This window comes from Numenius arquata, chromosome 5 (assembly GCF_964106895.1).
Source record: "Numenius arquata chromosome 5, bNumArq3.hap1.1, whole genome shotgun sequence".
Classification (NCBI taxonomy): domain Eukaryota; kingdom Metazoa; phylum Chordata; class Aves; order Charadriiformes; family Scolopacidae; genus Numenius; species Numenius arquata.
In genome coordinates, this window is record NC_133580.1 from 44270756 (window position 1) to 44293558 (window position 22803).

General features: G+C 38.3%; 1 protein-coding gene across 4 annotated transcripts in view; it reads left to right on the forward strand.

Moving 5' to 3' along the window:
• PALLD (palladin, cytoskeletal associated protein) overlaps positions 1 to 22803 on the forward strand; it is a 198928-nt gene that overhangs the window by 139668 nt on the left and 36457 nt on the right. For all 4 annotated transcript variants that reach the window (XM_074147949.1, XM_074147948.1, XM_074147951.1 and 1 more), the window contains exon 10: positions 20614 to 21309. In XM_074147949.1, the coding sequence (XP_074004050.1) occupies positions 20614 to 21309 (696 nt within the window). The remainder of the gene's footprint in view (positions 1 to 20613; positions 21310 to 22803) is intronic.

The window sequence follows — 22803 nt, forward strand, 5'->3', positions numbered from 1 at the left end:
CTGTTCCAGAATAAGTGTGTACACGTAAGCAGTTTGAAGTATCTGGTAGGATTATCTGTTCTGGTATAATTCTGCCTATAGACCAGCGATTCCTTCGTCTCTGATTTCCTAGTCTGAAACAGAGGAAAAAGCAACATTTCTAAACTGTAGTACAGTAGGCTAAAACTACTGCAGAAAATTAATACAGGTGGTTGTTAACTAAGTGATGCTTAGCTGGTGTTGAAGGAGATACCTTCTGATTTATATAATATTTCTAGACATTTAAAACTCTCATTCCCTGGTATTGGTACAGTTTCTTCTGAGGCTTCATTGTGTGAGCTTTCTCAAGATTTAATTTATTTTGGCTTGCAGCCTTCTTATGCTAGTCTTGCAACACAATTCATATGTAAATCTAAAATTGTTAGTTTTTCTACAGTTCCCTGTACTGGGAAGAGTTGCTATCTTTGTAGCTTTTCTTTTAGCTCAGGCAGTCAAATTATTAAGTAGTGATAACAAAGCAGGTTTAGACAGTGTGAACTGTAAAAGATTCTAGAATATGTTAATAGTACCTGAAATTGGAACTATTATAAACTTGCATGGATCTTTCCAAGTTGCATATTATTGCCTTTTCCATGCTCATTTAGCAAAAGTAGTTATTCAGTGGGAGAACAGTGTTTTCTTTTCCCTTTGATGAATTAGGTAATAATACAAAGTTCTGTATCAGACACTTGAAGAAAACTTGAAGATTGGAGGGAAGGCCTCCAGAGTAAGAATACAAGTTAATATATATATTTTAAAAAGTGATTTTTAGAAGAAAACTGGGCAATATTGTAACATTTTTCATTCATTTTCATTCTACTGATGTTATGAGAACCTGTAGCACATTAATACGTGGTGTCATTGTTGGTGCCCTGCATTATGTAGCACAAATGCACCACAGAGTGTAACCCACGGTCTCAAGAGCTGGTGGACGTTCAAACAAGACTGGACTTTGCCCTGTTTTTATTTGGGAGAAATGCACATGAGCTGAAGGAGCTGCGGTACATTCTTACAGATCCCTAGGTTACATCGTTGGGGGACCAGTCTGTAAAGCATACAGCCAAGTACACCTGCTTATGGCATATGTGAGGTTTACGAAAAACAAATGCTATAGTAATGTTAGTAATGTTAACTCTTTGCTCTGCAGATAATGAAGCTGTATCTTCAAATAGCTGAAGTGATTTGTTTAACTATTTTATTCTGGAAATCAGGTAGTAAACTTGAAAAATGCTGTCTAGGTATCTTCTACAACACCATTTCAATGCAAAGGTACTTTGTCAAGAATAAAGAAAACTAATGCTCTGTTTTGTTCATAGCTTCAAAGTTCGGTTGAAGACAGCGTGGCGTGAGTTCTGCCATACCCTTCGATAGGAAAGTTTTTCTATTCCAATTTTTGAAGCAAGTGATGTCATTCATCACTGTTGTTAAATTACCTGGATCTGTATACCTTGATAAGTGTTCCCTGTGATCTGAATACTTAATTAAATCTTAGAAAAGACTCTAGTGTGAAACCAAGGACACTGAGTTAACACCCACAAAAAAATCTCCCACATTCCCTTGCCTATAGAGACATCTTCCAGGCATGAAAGTTTCTGTGTTTTCACCGCTTAAATTTGCTAATAAAGGTTGAGATTAAAGGTAGTATATTTACACTTTGTGACACCTTTTCTGGGAAGAGAGTGGAGATGATTGACTCACTTCAGTCATACTCCCATATGCTATAATCAGGTGTTTTCCATTTCTGTCACTACTGATTGGTCTTAACTGGGAACCTGGTTATGAAACCTTTGCATCTCCAAGTGTTTCTGTGCCATTTAAATAACGGTTAATTACTGAGGTACTTAATTCACCATAAAAAATTACTCCTAAAGCACAAACTAAAAATTGAAACAGATTATTATAATACATGGATGAAATATTAAATGTAAATTTTCAAATTTGTTTGAATTAAGTTTAATTCATAAAAAAAATTCCCTGATTTTCAGAGCTACTTGTTACTGTTGCTCCCATTAATTTCAATTCAATGCCTTTGTGCCTGAACACATGGGCTACTGGTTTGAATTCCTGAATTCATTTACGCAAGTTTGGAAAGCTGTTGCAGCTTGTTTTTTCTGTGATAAATCAAAAAGATGATAGTTTCAACATGTACGTGCCCAGCTAGCATATCAGTTCCTCTTGTGGCTGTTATATGTAGTAGGCTAACTTGCATAATAATAGTGCTGGGATGGATGAGTGAGAGACTTGCAGTTGAATTTTTTCTGTTCCAGCTCATTTTAGTAGATGTTTTCTCTGTTTGCAAAATGACAGTGCAACACAGTACAATAGTTGAAACTTAATGGAGAATTATAACTTATTTAGCAGGAATCATGTCATCCAATCAGCAGGTTTTGGTGAGGTTTTGTTGGAACTAAGATTTGATTAATGCTATGTAAATATAGCTGCCATGTTATCTAAAACTGTAGTTTGAGTCTAACTTAATTCCTCTGCTTTCCCTGGCCTTTCTGAAAACTAGGCATTAATTGAAACCACCGCTAAAATGATGTTTTAGAAAATAAGCATTTCCTGCTGCTAGTAATTCTGCACATAATTTTAGAATAAAGAAACCAAATTATTTAGTAAGTAGCCAATTTGCAGAGCAACAAAAGTATACAAAGATGAAACTGGTCAAGTGAATACTGTTATTTATACCTTTGTCATTCAGGCAATCAAGTCCCAAGTTACATGTCTTCATTTTTAGTGAAATGAAGGCCTGTACTATGTACTTGGAGAGTGTGTGTTATTGTTGCACAAATACCCTCCAATTGAAATCTTTAGATAGTTACAGCGCTGGAGGTGAAATGTGCTCCAGTTATTCATTGTGCACACTAACCAGTTTAAAATCACTTTTTGCTGTTGTAATCTGAACTCTGGCTTTACTTCCATTAAAGACTTGGTTAATTTTAGGGCACTTGAATTAAAAATGTATGTGTGAATTAAGACATAAAGATCATCGGATGCTGCCAATTCAGAAGTAAAATGGATATAGAACTTCTTTTTTACCCTTCATGATTAAAAAACTAAAGATATGGCTTCACGAACCCTACCTTGGAAGGTAGGCAGTGTGAGCTGTGGGGTGTCAAGCTCTCAGGTGCTTGCTCCTGGACAACCACCACCCTTCTGTTGCACCTGCAGAACCCTTTGGGTGGTTGCTTTTTACTCCAAAGTGGTGAACAGGTCCAAGTTTGTTTGTTCTTTTTTTTTAAAAATCAAACAAACAAAACAACAACCACCACCCCAAAGGCCCAAACCAAAACCACAAAAAAAAACCCAACCAACAAACAAAGCCACCAGTCCACTCAAATTCTAGGGTTACTTTCAACCTTTAACTTACTTGCCCCTTCTGCTGTAAGGATCCTAAACTGTTGTGCCATCACAACTGGGTGTGAAGGAACAGGGGAGGACACACAGAAGTATTTGGGGATGTTTTGCTGAGTAAGGGGGACAGAGAATCCATGGTATCAGAAGGTCACGTGATTCCTAAATGAGAGCGTTCACAGTGGTATTCAGTGTACTCCATCTTACAGATATTCGCTGCATACCTTACTTGATTAACATTTTCTTTCTTGAGAGTCACTGATGTAAACATGGCAACACTTACTGTAAATTTACAAAGATTGTATGTTGCAGAGCTGCAACTACAAGCAGTAGGAGCCACTCAGTGAACTCCTCTCAAACTTTTTTGCAAAAAGCAGAGGAGAAAATGACCTACCCTGACTTTTTGTACTGTGGTAAATACATTTTTGTGTCTGTCTGTGTGTGTGACAGTGCCTAAATAAATTATGCTCTCAATAAAATTCCATGCCAGCAAATACTGCACACAGGCTTGAAGCTGGACTTGGATTGTTGCTCAGCAATTGCGCATTAGAAATACAATAACTGAAATTTATGTTTACGTTAATTACAGCATGAATGTAAATTCCTCTGGGAGCTTTTATTCTTCATGTAGTACATTCATTGCTAGACTTTATTGTTTGTGTCATATACTGAGAGACGAAAAGCAATCTCTGTAATGGATGCAAAAAATTGAGTACAAGGACTGTCTTTTTCTCAGAAAAAAACTTGCGAGTCCACTGGGGTTTGCTGCACTTTAATTTATTTTTATTGTGTGCAATCAAGGAGTCCTATCGTTTGTGGTGAAAAGCTCAGCATATATATGGGTGGTGACATCTGGCTCTTAGTAACTGAATATCATATTTTACAATAATCTAATTCCTTCAAAATAGTGTCATACTAGAGATAAAGGACAGTACTGATGGTACTGTAAAATCGAGGATTTGTCTTTGTCTGGATCACAAAGAGTAAGCAGCAAATAAAACTATGGTAGATGTTTGTCTCTCTGTCCTGCTTTTGACCGTGGGTTAAGGCCTCTCTTTTTAATTTGTAGCTTTCTAAGGCTTCTAGAGGAAATCCCAAGTCTGCTGAAATAAAGTAATAGGAATTAGAACTTCATCCCTTGCTTTTTACTGGAATTATGTATGTCACACGTATCTGTTCTTAGAGATTATGCATCTCTCTTGTCCTGCAATTGGTGACAATTTAATGGTGGTTTTCATTAGAGGTTCTCTTTTTGATGTTGTACCAGGAGCTGCAGCTCTGTGTTCTAGTCCTCTGCAGCTAACTACTGGCCTTATATGATGATCCTCACTGAAGACTTTGTGGACACTTCTGAGTGTTTAAAGCAAGATGTTAAGTTGCAGAGAGGTTTCCTATTAAGGAAAAGTGATGTAATGTCCGTGGAGCACTGCCAGCTTCTCTCCGCTTATTTTATTTATATTAGCTGCATACCAAAGAAAATGCCCCATAAAACACGAGTGCTCCTTGCTATATTTAGCCAAGCTAATTTACTAATACCAGGAGATTATGTTTATATGCAATGGAAATAATTATAAAAAGATTTCAGGGCATCTTATTGAAATAAAACAGGTTGAACTTGGGAAAAGTAAATACCAGATTTGCTCCTGGTGCATAGAGAGACTCTAGGGTATCTTTTAGCATTCATACTTGCAACAGAAGTATTTCTGTGCTGAAAAGCATTGTTTAACATTTTAATTGAACTATTTTGCTGATTTGTTTAAAGAACACAAAGTACAAGGAAGTTATTTACATTTATCTGAGTCTCTTCAGTCTTAGCAATGCAGATGTCCTCACATTTAACCTATGTGTCTAAAACCAATCTTGCCATACGCATTCCAGTGTGATACTCTGGTCTGAAATATTTGCATTAGTCTTCATACAGAATACTGTGCGATATTGTGCTGCTTTTGTAATATTTAAAATCGTTTTGTCATATATATTGTTGATTACCTTCTCTGACTTTCCTTTAGAACTACTTTTTAAACGAGTTCCCTTTTTAATGAGTAAATTTTTTTTTGCCTGGTTTATGTTCAGCTCTTTGTTCTACAGCTGATGGTGTTGATAAATAATCACAAGATTTCTTCCTGACTCTAACAATGTTACTTCATAATGCTGTTGAACAATTTGACCTTTTCTATTAATTTTACTCCTACATGGTGACCTTTGCTGGGTGTGGTAGTGTTGGAACTATGGATCCTCCCTGATACAAAGTCTGCCTAAAAGAATATTCCCCATCAAGAGTAGCTGAGTACATTTGTTAGCTGCTGATAAATAAGAGCTGTCATACAAGTTAACTACATAATGCATGTGAAAAAAAAAAAAGGTACTTCTAAATTAATAAATTAAATGTTAAGTCCAGTGTGACTGTGAAACAATGTGTTGTGAGATCTGCAGTTGAGTCATGAGCTACTAAATTGTGGGCAGGGGAAAGAATTTTGGGTAGTGTTATTTTTATCTGCGTTACTGAGGATGTGTTGAACATTTTATGTGTTTTCTGCTCAAATCTGAGTTGCTCGTCTTCATTTCGAAGCCTGTGCTTTATTGGGATGACTTCTAAAGATGCTTCTTTAAGAGGGTCTTCATGCATTCTGACATTTAGCATCTAATTTACACACTCTGAACTGCACTCTCGAGGTTTCACTGACTGTCTAGGAGGCTGTACTACCACTCATGTAAGTGAGATGCCAAAGACAAGATGATGAGAACATTTCCCAGTGTGTCTTCTTTCGATTAGAAGAATTAGAGCAAAATGACAGCAAACTGAAGTGCTGCAAGGCCAGAAGAAAAAGGGAAATGATCTTTTAGGCCTAACACAAATCAAGTATCATTCTTTTACACATCTGGAGCTTGTTTTGAAAATATAAAGCTATTTAATATATAGAGGATTTCAAAATGATTGCAAGGTTCTGTTGCTATTTCCAAGTATGCAGATCTCTTCTCATTCATTCTGAATGATTCATTACGGAAGTAGATCATGCTGCTAAAAAATCATGAGAAAAAATTTTGAGTCAACTAAGGGTCGAAAAATATTTCCTGCAATTATGAAGTATGTTAAGGCCTTTTGCCTTACAGATTCCTCTTAATTTCAAATATCAGATTTTAAATGTTAGATAAATTTAAACAAAGTAAAAAACCTTGGATCATGAGATGCCATTTCTAGTACTAGGCTCCTGAGGACAAAAGTTCTCCCTGGTGTAGAGAATCAGACATAACTAATCTGTGAAGTATTGCCTGGACAGTGTACAGCAAGAATTATGTGCTATCAAATCTTGCTTAGAAAAGTTTATTTCTCCATTTTTAAAACTAAGGCCTGTTGGATTAGTTAGTATTTAAGTAACTTTAATATTGAAGTCCCAAAATCCATTTGGAAAACTGCAGTCTCTGAAGGTTTATGAAATGACCGAAAACCGGACAGCTTCAGACAGCATTGCCTTTGGGGCGTGAGAATGTAATTAATGTGGTAAGTTTAAGTGCATGGGCTTGTTAGAATCTTGGCATGCAAAAGAGTATGACTGTAGGGGAATGAACTTATTTTCCTCCAAACAAAAATGCTGAGCTGCTGCTCAGTCTTTCTGCAAATCTGGGTGCCCACTTTCCCTGATATATGGCACAACTACTCAGAGAACTTAAATGTCTTTGCCTTATTTTGCCCTCTATGACAAAAAACACAATATTTTAAAATGTTCTTTGTTGTCTCTAGCTTTTTGATTCTCATTTAATCATTCCTTGTTCTGCAAAAATTATCATCACATTTTGTATGAATTGACTAATCAATTAGCTGTCCTCAAATAATCCTAATGCTTTTGTCATTGTGTAAGATTTCAGTGCTGCATTTGAGGTTTCTTCATGAAGCAGAAAAGGAATGGAGGGACCCTTCAAATGAAAAACAAGTTCAAATACTATTTAAGTTTTATTTGTGACTACAGAGTAGCTTTAGTAAACCGGCCGAGGGACACAAGGGTCACCCTAACACCTAGAATAACTATCCTTTAATTCACAGTAGAAAACTGTAGTAGACAAGGGTATTTTAGGCTAGTGTTTTCTGAAGAGTGAAGCACAGTTTTCTAGAGAAGCTGGCATATGAAGTGAGGTAGAAGGTAAAGTCATGAATTTTTGGTATCATACAGCCTAGGTAGCATTTCTGGAGCTCACAAGGGGTAGTGAAGAGGTGGTGATAGCCCGAGGGAGACAGATGAGGAGGCAGCAATTAGAGAGAGGGAGGTCAGTGAGAAGAAAAATTGCAGACAGACCAGCATTATACCACAATCTAAGTATTGCTGAGAGGAACAGAGGATCCTGTGGAATCTCGTGGTTTGTGCAGGATGAACCACATGATCCACACGTATGCTGACTGTAGCGCTACCGGTTTTGGTATTGTCAAAATCCCTCTGTCTTTGAAGTAACGTACAAGTCCAAAATTACATTTTTGATGTTTTATAAGTTGTTTATTAAACTACCGCCAGATAAGATTTCTCATTTTTCTCTCTCAGCTATTTGTGAGGTAGAGGATAGCTTGGAGTCCGAGTTGTCGTGATAGTTGAAAAGAAAGTTTTACATACAGGGAGTGTTGACTTCAGTGTGAAAGATGTGTATTGCTACTTTTACATCTTATTAGCACTTACAATAATGGAAACAAAGCATGGACCATTTCTTTAAATTTCAATTTACTAACAGTGATTTACCAGTAATTTCCAAATGTAATGTTAAGGCAACAATTTATATATACTGTGCACACTACTAACTATTCAATGTAAAATCCTTTTTTCAATAAGGACAAAACATAAACTGCAGTTAGTCAAATTGACTTTTGCTGTAGAAATAGATAAACCACTTTTCTCGTCATCCATTCTGGAATGTTCCTTTTAGCATAAATCTAAACTAATCTTAAGAAATAAATATGGGAAAACATAACTTGGGACCCTCAAATCAGACAAGTGCTGTTTCTAGGCCAATATTCTTTCTCCAAGTGTCCAATTCCAGGCTGAGAGAGTGCATGAGTCATCAAAAGAATGAGTCCATAAACAGTGAATCTTCCTTCATAATGGTCAGACAAAATGATTTTAAATCTTGAGTAATATGCTTTTCTTTGTAACTAGCTTTTTACAAACTACCCTGTGATCAAATGGAATTCAAAAAAGACATGTTTATTTTGTTTGGGAGGTTTTTACTGTAGGGCAGACAGAAGGAGCTGAATTACTTGAATTCTGGAGGTCAGCTGCAGGCAATCAAATAGTAAAATCTGTGCTACAACATACAAAATAGTAAAACTGCTGTCTAGGATCAGTCCATACATTGTCTCTGAATGTGTAAATGTTAAATAATATGCATGATACCCTCTTTTTTAATGAATTATACATCAATATGCTGTACGCTTAAAATATTTCAAGAAACTGTATAAATTAAATGAAGAGGTTAATTTTCAGCATATTTATTTAGCAAGGTACATGCTTGAATTCCCAGAAATGTGTGGTGCAGTCGACACACTGAAGGGAAGGGATGCCATCCAGAGGGACCTGGACAGGCTTGAGGGGTGGGCCTCTGCAAACCTCAAGTTCAACTTGCACTTCACCCAAGTGCAAGACCCTGCACCTGGGTCAGGACAAACCTGAGCACATATACAGGTAGGGCAGATAATGGATTAAGAGCAGCCCTGAGGAGAAGGACTTGTTGGGGGTGCTGCTTGATGAGAATCTCAACACGAGCTGGCAGTGTGCACTTGCAGCCCAGAAGAACCGCATCCTGGGCCACATCAAAAGAAGCGGTGCCAGCAGGTCCAGGGAGGTGATTCTTCCCCTCTACTCCGCTCTGGTGACACCCCACCTGGAGTACTGCATCCAGCTCTGGGGTCCCCAAGATAAGAAGGACATGGACCTGTTAGAGCAGGTCCAGAGGAGGGTCACAAAGATGATCAGAAGGCTGGAGCACCTCTCCTGTGAAGACAGGCTGAGAGAGTTGGGGCTGTTCTTCCTGGAGAAGAGAAGGCTCCAGGGAGACCTTATTGTGGTCTTCTGGTACCTAAAGGGGTCCTGCAGGAAACACAAGGAGGAGTGTAGTGATAGGACGAGGAGCAGTGGTTTTCAACTGAAGGAGGGTAGATTGAGATTAGATACTAGGAAGAAATTCTTTACTGTCAGGGTGGTGAGGCACTGGAATATGTTGTCCAGAGAATCTGTGGATGCCCCATCCTTGGAAGTGTTCAAGACTAGGCTGGATGGGGCTTTGAGCAACCTGGTCTAGTGGGAGGTGTGCCTGCCCATGGCAGGGGGGTTTGGAACTATATGATCTTTAAGGTCCCTTCCAACTCTAACCATTCTGTGATTCTATTAAATTGAGACTTACATAAACTATATAGCCAGAATCTCTTGTAGTATGCACACTTACTTTTAAATAACTTCTAGATTGTATGGTTTAACTAGACACCTCATGCTAGTTTATACATCTACTCTGAATGTGTAGCCTACATTAGCAAGTAGTACACAGAAAAAAGAGTGGCTCTGTAGAGTGAAAAAATATGCTGTAAAGGCATGATATGTACGCATTGTCAGCTATGCTATGTCACAGTCACTGAGTTTGGGGGTTCGCTTTTTCACTTTGGACTAGCTCTTGCCTGCTCCCAGGGACTGAAGCCCATTAGTGGCTGGAGTTCATTACATGCATTTCACCTGACAGGAAATCAGTTCATGTTCTTGAGAGGCTTCTCCAGGATGTGAACTGGAGAACAAGCAAGTGGGGATAGTTAAGATTTACTTCAAAAGCACATTTCTGATCCAGGCTAAAGCACAAATGCAGATGTGTCCTTACTGTCCTCTTAGAAGAAGTGCCATTCTGTGTGGTTCCTTGTTTTTGGCCAGTCACCGTGTTAGTTACTGTTTTATTTGGGGAAAAATGAAGCTTGGTCCTTCCTCCTGTTTTCTCTGGATAAGGCAGCTGGATCCTTTCACTGGGAGGTAAGCAAGGCACAGCCTAACTCAGGGAAGAAGTCTTTACTGTATAAGTCTCCAATACTCAAGGTTGCTTGATATATTAAGAAATAAATAATACTTGAAGTGAATAATCTTTAGAGAATGTATATTCACTCAAAAGTACAAAAGCAATTATTTGCTCTGTCATTTATATATAAGATATCCCATTTAAGCTTTTCAGAACAAAGCACTGTACAGTTAGCTAGTAGTTAAAAAATGTTAAATTCTCACTTTAAAATCACTTCACCTGTTTACCAGGGAGATAGTATTTAAAATTATTTGTTGCCAGTGCAAGAAGCTAATTCAAGTTGAGTGTCTGTGTCCAAATGTGTGTAATTTCAGGGTACGTTGTTTCTTTTTGTGATGATAAGGAATGTGATAAGTTCTGGTCAGGTCTGTTCGAACTGTTCAGGAGCAGAATATATTCTGAATATTTAAAAGTATATTTTGACTGCAGTGACATCTGTGTACTGTGGGTGGAGTTTGCCTTTCCTCAGCAATTCTGCTGATAGGTATTCATTTTTTGTTTTATAACAAGCAACAGGGAAATTACAGTGTAGAATTCAGGCATAGCATAAGGCTGCAAGTCTACTTAGTCCTTAGGATTTGCCTAAGACATCTTCGTTATAATTATATGTTTATCATACAGTTGTAGTAAGCAGTAGCTCTGCATATCTAAGGATGCTTTAGCAACATTTTGGGTATCATAATTGTTTTTGTCTCTCTCATACTTTGGGAAAGATGCCTTTTTAAAACAAATAAAAAATAAAAAAAACCCAACCAACCCCAAAACTCACACTTTTGAAGTACCTGTCTGGCTAGATAAGAAGTGACAGTGCCCTATAAACTCTATTTTATTTTCAAAATTAGTCCAGCAAGATGAATGGAGATCCACATCTTAACAGATTGTTCCTGATACAAAACGGGGCACAGAGGTATTAATCAGGCATGTATCACTGAAATCGACGCAAGTTGGCTGACAGGAAAAAAATGCAATAAATTAAAAAGATGTTATCACTCTACACGAGCAGATGAAGTTATATCTACTGTTAGAGCCAAGTCTACAAAGAGTTCTTTTCTGTCTTCTAAGTGCAATAGCTGACACAGGTTCATCTGCCTCGTTGTCAAGTGTTTTCATTTTACTGGGATACTCTGTTGCTGCTGTTTTGCGGGTGGATGTTGGAGTGTTCCTTCTGCTCTGTGAGGAGCGTAGCCTACAGAGTCTGCTGGGCATGAATACATTGAGCGTTTGCCAGCTCTTTGCAGAAACGTTTAGGTACGATGCTGCAACATGTGCAAACACTGAGGACACTTTAGCTATTTTTTATATTCAGTTTCTTTGCAACAAAGTGAATATTGCGCTTAACCAGAGCTTTGTCTATCCGCTAGACTGTTTGGGGAAGAAAGTTGAAGCAGTTTGTCCATGCCTAAACAAACTCTTACTGGAGCTGGAGCCGAGCAGCTATGTGGCATGGAGAGGGTAGTTATTTGTTCCCTGTTTCAGGAGCCGGAGAACAGGCAGGGAGTAGCGAAAGGCTGTTGTTTCTTCAATTAATGCATGAGATGGGCTTCACCAGTGCTTTTAAAAGGCTGCCTAAGGGCATCTGGGAGGAAAAATTCTCCCAATAGATCTGTAAATGTCTCTGGGTGATACCAATCCCTAATACGGCAGTAACTTCAGATACCCTAGGAAGTTCGCAGTGTGCACAGTGACTACACAGATATTCATCCTTTTAAGTATCTTTCTTTTCACTGCCATAACTTTCATTGAGATTACCGACCTAGATTGCATGACAGGGATATAGCATCCTGTACGGGATCCAGTGCAATATATAATTGTGTTAGGATTGCACTGATTGAATAAATGTCACAAAAGTTGTGAGTAATGCTGTAGTGTCATTTTCACTTTCCAATGCTCTTGAGAATCAGGCTGAAAGTTTATTACTGTCTTTAGCAGTTGCTGTTACTTCCTGGTGCTTCTCCTCCTTCCATCAAAGTTAGTGCATGTTGTTGATGCGTTTATTTTTGTGTGTACAGAAGGACTTCAGCAAGAATGGTATAGTTCTAAAGCTTTATGGTACTAAGATGTTACTGACACCTGAAGTGAGAAAGTCGTATTGTCATAGTGGGAGAATCTCAGACCTATATATTTATTTCATGTAAATACCAGTTTTTATGTATTGATTTCCTTTCCAGTGGTTCCTTTTCATATGGTATTTTAAGAACAGGATACCTCCAGTGTGTTTCAGTAACACAGACTACTGATGTGTCAGTTGGTAATATCTAAGTTTTACACAAGGCAGCAACCTGCTCAAATGCCAGAATTGTTTGTGAATACAGAATGGCTGGTAAAATGGCCTAGAATTTAAGCTCTAAAACTACCCTCATTTCTTCAAGTAGTTTTGAAACAATTAAAGGTTTAATTTTCCTAAAAATGCACTGACAGCAACTGTGTGCTTCCTTTAATATTGGGACATCCAGTAGCTACTCTATTTTATTTTTTTTCTTCTTAATATGATGTTCATTCTTCCTCACAGAAGTATCTATTTCGGTCGTGCAAAGCTGTCGGTTTTAGGTGTAACCCAAAGAACAGACACTTGACAGATACCGGAATGTTAATATTGAAAGCATGGAGGTCCAGTTTTAAGCCCACTGTAACTGTTGGTGTGTAGAGCAACTTGTTAATCAAATATATTAAATTTAAAATAAATAAATAAATAGGACATCTGTTCATTTGCTGTCTCAGTGGCAGCACTGAGAAAACATATCCTACTACATCTAGAAGAAGAGTGGCCATCCATCTTTCCTTCTGTCCACTTTTGGTTTTACGCTAGCACAGTTTTTCAAACTTTGATATATATCAATTTTTTTCTCCCCGTATTTTCTTTGAATATATACCAATCAGCACAGAGTATAACCTTCCACGTGCTATAGCACAATCAGAGGCAGAAGATCTATTTGTCCATTTGCAGGCCAGTTCATTCCTGCATTCTAAGTTGTGTTTTCCTACACTTTGGGCCAATTCAGCTGTAAATTGTAACCTGTATTGCTATTAATGCCTTGTTACAATTTACCTCTTAATAACATAACACTTTTTGCTTCCTTTATCAGTAAAACTTGTTACCCGTGCCGTTTTTTAACTGTTACATCTATCGCTGGATATTCTGTGCACTAGTTATCCAGACTAATTCTTATGAAGAATTCTTATCCAGCCCTACCAGAGGTATGAAGTTTAGCCTTTTTGCTAAAGCTGTATTGTGTCTTTATGACATTTGGGAACAATGAATGTGCACAAGAGCACAATTTCCTCTCTTTCTGTACCCAAGCTAAATGTGTTATCTCACTGGTACATGTTTTGAAAAATGTCCCTGCGGTGGTATAGAGAGATGAAAAATGGTTCCTGTCTGTAAAAGAAATGGTTGTGTTTGCTGGATACTGGCAATATCACGACTGTTGGTTTCCTTAGTACAGAAATTACCTTGATGCCTTTGACAGATAATCAAACCATAATGGAAAATGGGCACAGGTACCACTGCCACTTTTTCAGATAGACAGAAAAGTTTTTTAACAGCCAAATTACAGCAGGATTTCTTTACAAGAGAGTTCACAAACAATGCAGATGCAATGCAGATTGTTTACTTTTCTCTCCTGTCTGTATGAAGTTTCTCAGATGTTTCATAGTGTGCTCATAACACGGTACCTGCGTTAGCTCTTGCACCGTACGGATTTTCCTGACAGTGTGTCAGGTTACAGTGAAATTAATGATAAACACTCCTGTATTAACCTGAAATATGGAAATTATTATTTGTTGTTAATATGCATTTTCAAATTGTTAAGCTTTGACAGGCAAGTAATAAAAATGTTACAAGGCTGCAGCTGGTAGAGATGGTTCCTAGTTATAGCTGTCTAGTTACTCACCATGAGGATTAAAACTGTAGTGACAACCTGCATCCTCCCTGAAATCTACTGGTATAGACAAAAAAATATCTGACTGTTTGCAGGGTAGAACCCAAACTGGTGCTGGTTTTTGTTTTTCTCCTTCCTCCCTCCCCTCCTGCCCTTTTTATTTTAACTGATAATTCCAGTCTTACATAAATGTGAACCCTTGCAGGATTTAAGACAGTCTGCATTTCTTTCTCACAATATAAGGGATTGTTCAGCATCAGGAAACTTAATGCTTGAGTAAACGTATTTGTATTAATACAGCCTGAAGGCTGTCTGTGTGTTGAATACTTTGCAGTTTTTGTTAAAAGGAGCATCTGTTCTCCCTGTGCCTTCTTGCCTTGTCACGCATGTACATTTTTAACATTTCTAAAAATAAGTAAATATTCCTTCAGTGGACAGTTTAGTTGGAATTACTTTTGTATTCTGAGTATTTATTTTCAGTACAGCTGTTAATTAATTCACTGCTAGCTTAAGTCGTTGTTTTGATTTTTAATAACTCTCAACCATTGATAAATCTGGTGGAAAACCTTAAATTATACTAGGAATTTTGTCAGACTACAATTCCGGGTATCAGTGACTACTGTAAAATTTTGGATGAGTTGGTATGTGCATTTCAATATCTTAAATAGTAACTGTCAGAAGAAGTTTAGAAAATTACTCCTTTTCAAAACTTCAAAACTTCCCTTTGCCCAGGGAAGTTGTGGATGCCCCATCCCTGGAAGTGTTCAAGGCCAGGCTGGATGGGGCTTTGAGCAACCTGCTCTAGTGAGAGGTGTCCCTGCTCATGGCAGGGGGGTTGGAACTAGATGATCTTTAAGGTCCTTTCCAACTCTAGCCATTCTATGATTCTATTCTATGATTCTATTCAACAGTACCATTTATACCAGTAAAATACAATGTTGTGGTTGTAGAGAGCAAATTAAACAGTGTACTTAAGAGTTAGCTGAACAGCTACCTGGGATGTCTGCCGTGCCAGCTGCCTAGGAGCCACCCGTGCAGAAGCACTGGGAATCTTATTTAGCGAGGGAACCACAGCAGCTCCCAAGCTCCCACCGCTTCCAATTCTCCATTCCTTCTCTGCCTACAAACTATCCAGCTGGGCTGCCAAGGAGCTAGAGAGATGTAACTGTATGTTATATATTCTGATTTGAATAAAATATGGAAAAATATTCCATCCTGGATTTTATTGTATAAATATCTAAGATATAAAATAGTAGATATATCTAAATATATACATATAAAAATGTATCTAAACATAGATATATGCTGACATACATGCTGACATGGAAGCCAGTGTTACTTGAGAAGAGCCCTTGACTTTCACTACAGCATGATGGTGATTGTTTCCCTTTTGGCAGAGCTCTGGCATGATTCTGAAGCAGTAATGTTGAGTTAGAAGCTAAGTCTTCATTGAAAAGTAGATTTCATGGAAGCGAGTAGCTGTTACCCCGACATACCAATACAGAGGTTTTGTGGCATTGGTTTCAAATCTTAATTTAGAAAACTAGCTTGAGCTTTTAAAGTTGTGGTTAATTCTGATTATTTTCATCGGAAATATTTCTGTACTTTCATTTCAGAGGTATGTTTTGTATATGGCTGTTGAACCGTGACGTCTGTTTCTCAAAGGGCAGGTCGCTGGTAGGATTGTGAAGGGGCCAGTCTGCTTTTGCTCAGGAATGACTTGCGGCAGAAGTGAGCCCATTATTCTTCTATATGTGAGATTGATAGGACTCTTCCTTTCAAACAAAAATAGCTTTTCTTTGTCTGCTTTCCCTTTGCTCCTTTTCTTTTGTTGAGGTAGGGAGGGCCAAAATCAGAAATTTTGAAAAGCTGTAACATAGAAAAATTTATTTAATCTCGGTTCTGTATCTGCAGTGATTTATTTCGATCTACTTAATATATTGTGTTGTAAAACACTGAATAAACTTCAGTGCCCTTACTGCACTTTGTGGTAGATCCTACCTGGATAGGGTTCATTTTGTGTATGACTGAGTCCCTCAAGGCTTGAACAGCATCCCCCTACTTCTGGAGAACCTCCCCCTCCGAGATAGTCTGGATAGAAGGGCTTCCCTATGCACTTTTGTGTTTAAAAGGTACACAGACCAGGTTCTGCTGAGGAGTTGACTATTAAACTGCAAATTGTAGGGTGCTTTCCAGAAGAGAGGCATTGTTCCTCTAAATAATTTTTTTAATGCTCTTCACAAACACAGAGACATAAGATAAAAATAAAGCTGGTACATATCCTAATATTGGGAACCTGTAAATGGGCCTGATGGAGTACTTTCAGTATGAAGGATTTATTGCATCCCTGAAAATGCCATCTGCTGTAATGTCCCCTACATTAGCCAGCTCCTGTTGAGACTTTCAGAGATGTACGAGCATCTATCTGTCTCCCCTCCTCCATAGCACTGTGTCCAGGCACTTGGAGTTATGTTCCTGGTGGTGCTTGTTACCAGTTTAGCTCTCAAAGTCGAGGACTGCCCTATTAATTTCCAAAACAATGTGATTCAAAGAAGGTATCAGGAAGAAAAAACATTATGAAAATGGGATAAAAAGATAAACCAGCCTATTATAATCTAAACCAAGTGCATACCATGAATTCTTGAGTAACTATTAAAATATGCCATATTGTATTGGCATCCTTAGAGAAGATTCTGGTCACCTCCACCCACTATTTTCTCCTACAATCAGAGTGGTTTGCTTTGAAAAAGAGAGTATTCTGTAGTTGCCCACCAAGAATCCTGATGTCTCTAGTCTTCCCTTTCAACATCTGATTGCAAATGTTTCTTGCTGTCATTTAGCTCTGAAAGTCATCACATTCCTGAGGAGGTTCCAAGTACCCAGAACCGAACCTGTGCATGCAACTGTTCTTACAGGCAGCACAGGCCAGAAACCTCACCTCTGTTGCAACTGATGGCTGCTTCTGTTAAAATATTACTGTCTGCTGTTTGCATTCCTTTACCTGTTTTAGCATACCTATTAGAACATATGAAAATGTATATAAAAATCTTGGTTAAGAATGTTCCCTATTGAAAAAAAATCACAAATACCAAAGCAGACCTTTTGAAAATACTTATGTAGTACGAGGCCTGCTTTTCAGTGAGTTGCTGAAATTTCTCAATGTTCACTTCACCCTAGTTACAATTTTTTTAAATTGCTTACTTTTGCCTTTCACTGAATTTGACTAAAAATTTGCTTTTAAATGTTCATTCTTACATTGTTATAATTATTTGGCAAAATCAAAAACTCCACATGAGAAAATAAGTTTTATTCTCTATTGTTTAAGCAAGCTTGATGCATTCCCTGAAAGCATGTGTGCCCTTTAGAACACTGGGATTACAAAACATATTTCAGATAATTGGAAAGAGGATGTAATTACAATTAAAGTAATTTTTCCTGTAATCTCGTCCAAAAACTGAACTCTTAATTCCCTTCTTTGTTTCTCTACTGATGATGGCAACATAACAGACAGATTCCCTTGCATAATTTTGGCTGCTGGGCTCTCTATATCTGTGGCACAGCAGTGTTATCTCTCAGGAACCTACCCATGTAGACCTTCCACCACTGTTCGTGTCATTGCAAAGGAAAACTTGTGAATTGATTATTCTATTATTTTCTTTTCTTCTTCATAATGACACATCCCTAGGATACATCTGCTCAAGAAATTAATAAGTATAGGGCAGTATCTGCTCTTAAGAGAATAGCTCTGAGGTAGAGAACATTCCTTTGCAGGCAAGGATCATGCATTTCTGCCACTGGAATGAAAATTTGCTCTAAGGTCTATATGGTTTTTGCTACGTGGACTGATGTGATAATGATTATGGTTGCACGTTATTTTTCAAGCAGACATGCACTTGCTTTGACTGGACCCTAAACTGATCAAAAACTTTGCAAATGGAATTAGTGCTGTCCTGAGCTAATAACCCCTGACTTACAGGCATGTATATTCCTGTGGCCTCAAGTCAAGCTTATTGTAAGAGCAGAGCAACCTCATGTTTGCCTGCCAGCCTTTTTTGTAGACATACCCTGAATCTGGTCTTTACTTCTGCCCGGGTTGGTACAGCAGCAGTTCAGTGGCAGGGGCTGTAGTAGTGCACTTACCATTGACAGGGCCATAGATGGTCATTTGTGTTATGCTGTTGGCTGGGCGCATCGCCATGTGACTTGGCAATGAAAATAAAAAAGTCCCAAGACAAGACACTGTGACTTGCTTTCAGCATGTTGGGTAAACATAGGAGTGCTGGAGACAGTTAAGTTTCTTCTACATTCAACGCACCATTTACAATACTAAATTTCCCCCATTTTATTCTTTTTTTAGCCTTAGCCTCTCTGTATTAAAAAAAAAAATATTGGGGGTGATTATGATGGAAAATACAGTAAGTATTATTTGTAAATAATATTAGAGGTATTGGGCAGTAGGTCTGCAAATAGTCAGACTAAAGATACAGAATGAGCTGAAAGTATTTAATCTTACTGGACTTTCTCTTTCTGCTCAGAGGTGACCTGAAGTATTTCTGTCATCAGCTGAGAAAATCAAATGATGGGAACTAAAATTGTGTTGCTTTAGCTCATTTAGGGAAAGCAGACTTTTGAGTATTTTAGCAAAAATCAAAGAATAAGGTTCAGCCCATGTCCTATGGAGTGAAAAGTTGAACTGATAATGATTTAGTCTCTGTTGTGAACATTAAAAAATGAATTATAAAATTTACAAGTGAACTGCAGCATTTCAATGTTCTTGTTGCCGATTTAATTAAAAAGGAAAATATAATCTCCTTTTAAGTACTGAAATATGTATTGTTGGTGAGATGACTCATGTTGCTAGAATTGAACCATCTTTATGACAAAAAAAAAAAGCAACTGTTAAATGTAAATAACTAATTTTTCAGTTTTCTGTCCTAAACAAGGTTGCACCCCTTTTTCTTATCTAAACAGTCTCCTTTGGTGTGAGATCATAAGCAAAATTATTGTCAGAAAACATTTTCTGAGAAATGTGGATGGCTGGAATATCAAAATTAATCTTAGAGTGGAAAGTCTGATGATATTACCATTTCTAATTTTGTTGCTACCAACAAAAGTATACTGTAGTGCCAGAATCATACATTCATATGCCATGCATTAAGCAGTAAGCTTCTAAAATTTCTGCTTAAATGACCTAAATTGTATATAAACAATGACACACTTGTATATAATGAAGTATTTATATATTAAATATACAGAAAAGGTATATGTACATATGCTGAAACTTTGTGAACATCTGGAGTATTGAGATAAAGTTATGATTTCCAGCTGGAACATGACAACTTTTAAGCAAGTCAGTCTGATGTATTTTAAGATGATAGACCACACAGTTAATCTTGATCTCAGTGTAATTCAAATAATTGTATTGTGGACAAAAAAGAAGCCAGTGCATGGTCTGGTTTGCTTCAATGCTGAACATTTTGCCCTTTTTTTTTTTTTTTTAACTTAATTAACAGTTTTGAGTGCTCCTGCAAATTAGTTTTTTCAGTCTTTATTGTTCTGCTAATGAATGCCTACATTTCTAAAAGAAATTCTCTTTCCATTTGAGCTGATAGTACTGCAATTAGCAACTCCTCAGAGCTGTATTCAGTATCTACTAAGGTCCATCTCAGGAACTACAGCTAAGAATAAAGTCTGGAAAAAAAAAAAGTGGGACTAAAGACATGGAGAAGCTCATTTCACCATTTCCTTAGGTTACAAATGTTTCTTGGAAGTCTTCTTTGCTCATCTACAGATATATAGGTGGTTCTAACACAAAAGTTGGTCCCTTGGCTCCAAGTACCTCATTAGAAATATGGCAATAATTAGGTCTGTCTGATCTGCCCACAGAGGCTATGGCAGAAATCAAGGCTGAACTTGTCACTGGGTAAATATTTGAGGCTTATTATTGAAACAGGGCCATTGAATGAAATAGGGAAGAAATGAAAAGAAACCTTGTTAAGAACTTCAACATTTTTACCATTACTTATATTGTCTGGATTGCTCATTTAAAATACCCTAAGCATCTGCAAATTGTCTTATAATTTACTTTTTTTTAGAATTAAGTGTACTGTCAACTTCTATTATGCATATACTTTTTTTCCCCTTCTTGAACTCAAAAAATGGACTTTATAGCAATGATTTAGCTCTGAAGAACAGGGCCTTTCAAGATATGCAAACACTTTGAACTTTCTCTGCCTTCTGATTTTCCGAGACAATAGATCAGTGGAACTTTTACCTCCTCCCCAACCAGCACTGCATGTCTGATCATCTCTTTGTCTATTTTTCCTTCCTACAGGGACCCTATAAAAATACAGCAGCTGCAGAACCAAATTCGTCTGGAGCAAGAAAGTGGCCAGTGGTACCGTCACCAACAGCAACCTGATCATCAGCAGCACCCTCCCTCTTCTCCCTCCTTTCCTCCTCCCCCCTCCTTCCAGGAGCTTGAGTCCAGCCAGTCTGTCACCTCTCCTGTGCCAATGAGTATTCTTAACTCTCATACTTCCCCAACCATGCAGTCTTCCAGCTCCTTCAACTATGCTCGGCCTAAGCAGTTCATTGCTGCTCAGAATATCAGCCCTGCTTCAGGTTATGTGACTCCATCTTCAGGATCATCTACATCCAGCCTTCCTTCTCCTATGTCTCCTACTGCTTCTCAGAAACAGTTTGGGAGAGTGCCCGTTCCCCCTTTCTCTCAGCAGTTTGCTCCAGAAGGGGAGTACGCCTGGTCTCCTTCTTCTCCGTCCCCTCCACCTCCACCTCCACCTGTCTTTAGTCCAACCGCGACATATCCAGCGTGTGATTCCTTTCCTCTTCCACCTCCTCCACCCCCTCCTCTTCCTTCACTTTCTTCACCTTCCCACAGCCTGTCTCCAACTCCCAGATTTCCTAATTCCGGCCAGTCTCCAGCGGCTTTTCTCAGCTCCATGCTGCCGTCCCAGCCACCACCCATTTCTGTCAACGCATTAGGCCTCCCGAAAGGAGTGACGCCTCCGTAAGTATCAGCTAATGAGCTCCTTGAGTTTGACTGTACTGAAGATTGTACTGACGATTATTGCACTTCCTTCATTTTATACTTTTCTAGGGTCCTTTGCCGCTACCTGCTACCTGAGAGGAAGTGATGTGTGAATTATTTGCAAAAGCCTCTGTGGTAGAGATGAGATATAGTTTTCTAACCCTCACAGAAATGAGATTTTGAAAGTCCTACAGTAGGAACACAGAAGAGAGATGCTAAAGCTTTAAATAGGAGTTGATGAAAATATGAAAGCAGCAGCAAAGGCTCTGCATGCCCAGGGTGGTGGAAGGAGATCAAGAAAACTGTTCTCATGACCCAGTTCTTTTAAAGTCACATATGCAGGGATATTTGCAGTCTATGTTCCTATGACATCTGCAGGTAGAGAAATACAAAGAAAAGAGAGCATTGTTCAGAAGTCCCTATAGCTTTATGATACTTAAAGTATACGGTATTAAAGTGTACATCTGACAACAAAGTGGTCATAACGATATATTGACTTTTGGCTAGAGTTTTTGTTCCGAGGAAGTTTGGAAAAGGGTTTAGGAGGGGATTTAGAAAAGCAGTGCACAAAACCCAAACAGAATCCCTCCCCCTAACAACTCTGCATACTTGTTTTCCCCTTTTGTCTTCTCTAAAGGCCAAAATAGTATTTTGGAGCATGTCAGCTCCCATCATAGATCAGTTTGTCTTTCCACTGGCACTAGACTCTCATTCCATCCTTACAGAACAAAGAGACATGCTGAAGAACAAAAATGAGAATAGCTGTATCCAAGGCTTATTTATAACTTTGTCTAGAAGTTTGTCTAAACATATCTACAGTATCTAGGTGACTTGCTCAGCTACACACTGTTGCAGTGGGAACTTCTGTTATTTCAGTCCAAGATTTGAAAAGGAAGAGAAGGAAGAAAGCAGACAGATATCAAAGTAATAAATCATGTATATGCTTTAAAAAGCATTTCTTTATCTTGATTTCTGTCCTATGGCTCATTATGGTGTCTGGCCATAAAACAGATGTAGGAGAAAAATGAATAAATAGTACAGTTTGCCCTTGCACTCATAATAGTTGTGATTTTCTGTCTTACTGTGTGTCCTTTGCACCGGCTGAGTTTCTGTATTGATACTGACTGCTGAAAGTTGCATGATTAATTTACTGACAGTTTGACAGGTAAGCACAGCCCACAAAAGCCTGCAATTACCCCTGATTTTCCAGGAAAGTCTCTAGTACAGCTATGTAGTTCTGGATAGGAACTGGATTCTCTTTCAAGTTGCCTTCTGTGTGCTGTGAGGGTGACAGCAGCAGCTCGAGCCTCTGCTGTGTCCCTCTTTCCCTATTACGCTATGTTCATGCAAACGTGTTCTCACTTGAGGTATTGGCTATGTTCTTCCTCATTTCCTTCAATCTTTGGACAGAGATACAACTCTGCAAGGATGCTCCCCCCCTCCCCATGCTCCTCGCTTCCCCAAGCCCAGCAC